Source organism: Pundamilia nyererei, unplaced genomic scaffold (genome assembly GCF_000239375.1).
Source record: "Pundamilia nyererei isolate P.nyererei 1_Seehausen unplaced genomic scaffold, PunNye1.0 scaffold00135, whole genome shotgun sequence".
In the NCBI taxonomy this organism is placed as follows: domain Eukaryota; kingdom Metazoa; phylum Chordata; class Actinopteri; order Cichliformes; family Cichlidae; genus Pundamilia; species Pundamilia nyererei.
In genome coordinates, this window is record NW_005187536.1 from 162,139 (window position 1) to 168,330 (window position 6,192).

The following is a 6,192-nucleotide window of genomic DNA, read 5'->3' on the forward strand; positions in this document are numbered from 1 at the left end:
CTTTAAAAATGCTAATCGAGTCCCTTTCTTCGGGATTTGTCGTGACGTCACTTCCTGAGGAGCGCTTGCCTCCTACTTTTTGTTGGGACCTGGGAGAGAAAATTATCCCGCAGAGGCACCGAGGCGGAATAAAACAAGGAAAAGGAAGATTAGAAAACCAGAAGTCACAAAGTGCGGAAATGTCCGAGGCTTCTGTTTAGCCGACTGCGATGCAGGCGGGCGTCCTTTCACCGTGAATTCCCGCGAGGAGGTTTTTGTAAGTAGCCCATCATTCAGACGTCCTCGGATCCACAAGTGTCTGCTGGAGCAAGTGTACGTCGGCTCTGGGCGCTAAACGCGGCGTTCGTTTTGCTGTGCGGGGCGCGCCTGCCCGGTCGGAGTCGTACTTCTTAAGCGCGTTGGTGGCTAACGGTTAGCCCGCGCGGTATAACGAACGCACACCTGTTGCTTTTGCTTACACCAGGTACTTGGGGCCTTAACTGGGTAAGGTTACCGATAAAGCTAGGGCTAATTTGATTAATTAATGTTGATCCAGTGGATTTTTTAAAAATTATTTTAGGTCCGTTTCGGAGTTTTTTTAGGAGCTTTGGTTTACCGGGTGACCTGAAGTCACAGGAAAAAATAAAATATATTAAAAATACGCACACTTAAGGTCGATTACCGTTAGCAGCTGTTTCAGACTAAGTTAAAACGTAAACTCTAACTTTGTTTTGTCGTGTTTAACGTTACTTTGCCTTCTTGATGTCAAATAACATCGCACATATTTATTTTCTAGATTTATTGTTATATTTAAAAAAAGCCTTATCGATGAAATCCTCCCATCAGTCTTTATAATCTATTTGGGAATTCTGTTAGATGGAAAGAAAATCATCTGTTTGACACCAGGTACACGGTTACCTGCCGTCAGTAATTACAGCCCCACCTTATCAGTTCTGTTTTCTCGACTAAATGAGCAGCATAACTTCATACAAAGTGACATAAGCTGTATTTGAATATCAGATTTTTGACAGCTTAGCATAAAATGTGTCACCTGTGCAGCTGTACACCCTAACCAGAGGACACACCTGTGTTCCTGTGGTGTAAAACTGACATCCATCCATGATCTGCTGTTTATCCCAGCCTAGATCACAGATGTCTGCCAGCTGTCTAAGCAGAACTCTCCACACATGTTATCCAGCCCTCCTGGGATGGCATTTAGTATTTCCTAGTTCAGTGGAGCACTTTACGTGGGTCAGTCACAGGGTTTCCCCCCAGTTAGCTAAAAACCACTCAGGAGGCATCCTAGTCAGATGTCTGAAACACCTCAGCTGACTCCTTTCAGGTTGGAAGAGCAGTCATTCTACTTTGAGCTCCTCCCAACCCTGAAGTGACAGAGTTCCTCACCCGATCTCTACGGGAGAGCCCAAGCACCGTTCAGAGGAAGCTCATTTCCACTGATTCTACCCGCCATCTCATTCTTTCAACAGCTACTGGAAGTTGTGGCCATAGGGTGAGGTGTACGAACGTAGGTTGAGAGTGGGCACGCCACCGTGGTTAGGCTGACGGCCATGGCTCGACTACAGACCAACTGCACACAAAACTAATACATTTTTACCTTAATTATTAAAAAAAAATAAATCTATACACTCTTCGATTTCAGGTGCATACAGGTGCTCTTCCTCTCCCCCCGTCATGTTAAGTTTCCTGCGCAGGACGCTGGGGCGACGCTCCATCCGGAAACATGCAGAGAAAGCCCGGCTACGAGAAGCCCAGCGGGCCACAACGCACATCCCTGCAGCTGGGGATGCAACGTCTATCATCACCTGCCGTGTGTCTCTGCTGGATGGGACAGATGTCAGTGTTGACTTACCGGTAAGGAGTTTTTAAAGATACTTCCCATTGTGCCAGGAAAAGTCTGACAGCTCCACATCGCACTCTCTTTTATAATTATGATCCTCATTAGAGCCTTTACGTCTTAGAGAATTTCACTCGCTCTGCGCTCAGTCTTCTGTGAAACTATCAGAAACTGGTGGATGTTAAGTTTTGGGAACATATGCAGGCTTTCTCTGGGCTCCACACCGGCTCCTGGTTTGTGGACTAGTTCAGGTACAGAGTCCTGATTTGTTCATGCAGGTTCCTGTTATTTCTGACCTTTATGATCAATAAAAATATGGTTTAAAAAAAACAAAAAAAATTATGCACCAATGCAAATCCTTACAAAGTAATTAACAACTTAACTGTTTAGATACAGGAGAACTTGCTGCTCTGCTACATGTGCTGCATACAGTGCTGAGTATATTATAAAACAGACTGAGAGCTACTCTGCTGGACAAACTATAATATAACACTATTTCTAAATTACCAAAAGTATATTTTTCTGCATTATTCTTCAGGGATGAGGAAAACTGGCAGCTTACAAGAGAAAATAGACAAATTTCCTGGGGGAAAAAGAGCAAATTTACCAAAAAAAGAACTCAAGTTTCAAGAAAACAAGTGGTACTATTATTATTATTTTTTTAATTAAGTCAAGTAATATTAAATTTTTGATATTGAGTCGTATAGAAATTCATAAAACTTTGATCTTCTCGGATTATTGACTCATAAGAAATATTAGAAACAATGTTATAAAACCAAGATGTTCTGTCACATCTTTTTACAGATGTGACAGAACAAAATAAAACTGTCCTGAACTAACAACACTGCTCACTATGTTGTTGTACACTGTTGAAGATAAGTGTGCGTCTGTGATAGGACAGATATTTAGGTTGATATCAGCGCTCTAAAAATGTACTTAGCAAGGCTGAATAGCACGTTACAAAAATAAAAAATGACCCATTAACCAGCGCACATGTGAGAGAGTCTTGTTTTTGGACGCGTCCTGATCCTTGCTCATCCTTGAAATCGACACCTTGTTAATAATAGCATCTGAGTGAATCATTCTTTGTGACTAATTGCCTTCAGATGGGCTCTTGACATAAACGGTGTTCTTATGTGGTTATGAGCTGGAAAGTGAAAGCAGTGTACCAGTGACCACAGTGTGCCTGTGTCAGTGGAGCAGTCCTGTTAATCCTATGAAGCGCGTGCTCTCGTGCTCCTGATCACCTGTAAATCCATGATCCTCTCTGGAGAACACGCTCGGTCACATGACATGCTGGTCACCACTCCAGAACTCACTCCTCCCCTTTTTTCTCTTTATTCGTTTCACTTTATTGCCTCACAGACGAGCGCCTTGCTGCACAGTGATAGTGATTGCACTTCTAGGACAGTTTCCCCCTCGTGTGATTATTATTTTCCTGTCGCTTCATGTTCTTCCTCCCGTGAGCCAAAACTCCAGTGAAGCCAGAAGCTTATCTTGAAATCTGTCTTGTATAAATTCCAAGGAAAATGTGCTCGGGAGAAATCCTCCTCACTGTTACTGCCTGATTTCGCTCTCCCCGTTGTAGATGTTGTGGCTCAAACTGCCTGCTGCCAGCAGCAGTGCAGACCTCATTACAGGGATTTCTCATTTGCGAGCAGGAATGTGTTTTACTCAGCATATCTCACAGGTGATGTCACACATCTGAGCCCGTCCTCAGCCTGACCTGCCAAATCCTTAACGTGTAATCCCTCCTACCAGCTCAGTATTGTGCACATGAAGAGAGAGTGCCATTGTTTTCTTACTCGGTCCCTTAGAGGAATGTTATCTGCTTGGACGCGCTCTCTTGGCCTCTTGTTTCTGCTGGGGAATTGATGATTACAGGAATGTTACTACTCCAGCCTGTGCTTGCATTCATACATCTAGAAACTCAGACGTTTGGTGTGTGTGGAAAGCTTCTACAAATGCATTCCAGCAGGACCTTTTTCTTTATGTTGGGACTCTTTGTTTTTCCCCTCCCCAAGATATGATTGTATGTAGCTTCTGCAAACACTCCCACCTTATCTTGGCGCACTCTCAGTGATTGGGCAGCAGCAGACACACACTTGTTAACAGCCTTACTCAGTACTCTCCTCACTCGTTGAACTTCAGTTTGCAGTTATGATAATGTCCCCAGTTAGCTGAAATAGTTGTTTTTCAAAACAAGCAGCTCAATCTTGGTCTTGTTTGACTGTCAAACTTTTCTCCAGAAGGCGTTTGACTCGTGCTGTGTTCTTCTTGAACATCCTAATCCCTTTCCTGTCATCTGAGGGTGATTGTTTGGGTCTTCCTCCAGACTTTGTGGTCACACATCCAAATAAACTTGTACTTAAGTGCAGTTGTTTGAACTGATGATCGTGGAATCTGCAGTTGTGCAGAAATGGCTTCAAGGGATCTTCCCAATGTGTAAATGCACAATTCTCATCCTTAGATTTTAGGCTACATTCACTCTGCAGGTCTTGATGCTCAATTCTGATTTTTTTTATTTTTTTGTCTGCTCGTTCACACTACAAATAAAATGCGACAGCAAACGCGCTCTAGTGTGGACGCTCAAAGCGGCGCATGCGCAAAAGAAGACGTCACACACAACGCGCTCTGTTTAGACCCAGAGCAACAGTATTGTTTGACTGATGGCCTTAATATAAAGACTTGTTTCGGACTTTACGTTTCCCAATTTTGCTTTAAGTTATAAAGTTATTGTGTTATTTACATTTGGCCTAATAATGATCCTTGTTGCTGTTTGAGAGGAGCGCTGCTTCAAAGGATAGCTGCAGATTTCTGTCAGAATCTGCAGATTATACAGTACAAAGAAAATGTTCACGTTTCTCCAACGTCGTCTTCCCAACAGTTTCACTGGATGGACAGGAAGCGTTCACGATGTCTTCTCCGGCGCTGATAGTTGGCGTCTGTCTTGTGTCAGTGACGTAAAAGACGGATTTAATGCGACATGACCATCAAACAGCAGTCGCTTTCTAAAACATCAGATATGTGTCGGATTCAGGACCACATACGAAAGTGACCCAGATCGGATTTGAAAATATCGGATTTATGCCGTTCAAACTGTCATAGCATGATCGGATATGGGTCAGAAAAGTTGGATTTGAAGCGCTTTCGCCTGCAGTGTGAACTTAACCTTAGAGTTCCTTAGACTTTCCTGTTGTTCGGGAAGGTCCAAGGTCAAGCTAATGACCACACTCATCGGATTGGTCAGTCCAGTAAGTGCTGTCAAACAAATGCTCTTCATTATGTTGACAAAGAGAAGCTGCCAGTTGTCGTCAGTCACAATATTAACTTCTCATCAACTTAAAAACACTGTAGAAAGTTCAGCACTACTTATTAATATACATTATTGTGGAATACAGAAAAATAAAAATGTTTGTGTTTTGTTTATTTAAGATGTATGCTGTACAATGATAAAAGAAATGATTGTAGCCTCTGTAAACGTCTGGTCACAGCTGTAGTGTATGACTCTGGCAGCTTTGCTAGCAATCCAGCTTAGCCTTCTGTGGTACTCGTGACACAGATCTGCTGATGATTAATTTTCAGAGTCAAATTTTTTTTTTTTTTTTAATCATCAATTTTTATCATTGAAGTTGGAACATTTGTTTACAAAGCAAGCACAGACGCAGGCTATCAGCGTGTTAGTCCCAGCAGTCTTTTCTTTCGTGTCTGCTTCATATCTCATCCTGCTTTAATTAGATGTCATAGACGTCTCCCCTCTGTGCTCTGTCAGTGGTCCTGCCCTTCACTACTTTAAAGCCTGCCTAGTGTAGAGCAGTACCTGTTGACAGACGCTGAGGTGCTGCTGAAACTGGGGTCTTTCTGATAACCTCATAATAAGCTGTGTCTCACCGGTGGGTTTGTCACTACAAAGTTATGCAGTTTTTCTCAGTGTAGTCATCAGAAAGATTAGTAAAGATTTGGAATAACAGGGATTTTCCAATTAATCAGTTTGAGACACAGTCTGTTACCTTCTGTGACTGAACTCAAGTCCTGTGACTTTTGATCATTTGGATCACACAAATATCCGCTACGTTGGAGCTCATTACTCCCCAATAAAATTAAAAATAATTTCATTACAGTGCTGGTAATTTTATTTTGACTCTGACTAAAGCCTCGTTGGGGGATGCCCAATGTACTGTGTATGAAAAACTGAATAATAATGAAAGTTACTAAGAATACAAAAGTGTATTTTAAGGGGTTACGGAAGCACAATTAAAACGTTGTGATGTTCAGAGAGGACCTTTTTGTATTTGCCAGAAGGTAGGTGTGTGTGTGTGTGTGTGTGTGTGTGTGTGTGTGTGTGTGTGTGTGTGTGT

At 42.5% G+C, this 6,192-nt stretch overlaps 1 protein-coding gene across 1 annotated transcript in view; it reads left to right on the forward strand.

Annotated features, from left to right (window-relative positions):
* The first annotated feature begins 36 nt into the window (after positions 1-36).
* epb41l5 (erythrocyte membrane protein band 4.1 like 5) overlaps positions 37-6,192 on the forward strand; it is a 33,224-nt gene continuing 27,068 nt past the window's right edge. The window contains exons 1-2 of the mRNA XM_005743730.2: positions 37-256; positions 1,640-1,851. Coding sequence (XP_005743787.2) covers positions 1,672-1,851 — 180 coding nt within the window. The 5' untranslated portion in view covers positions 37-256; positions 1,640-1,671. The remainder of the gene's footprint in view (positions 257-1,639; positions 1,852-6,192) is intronic.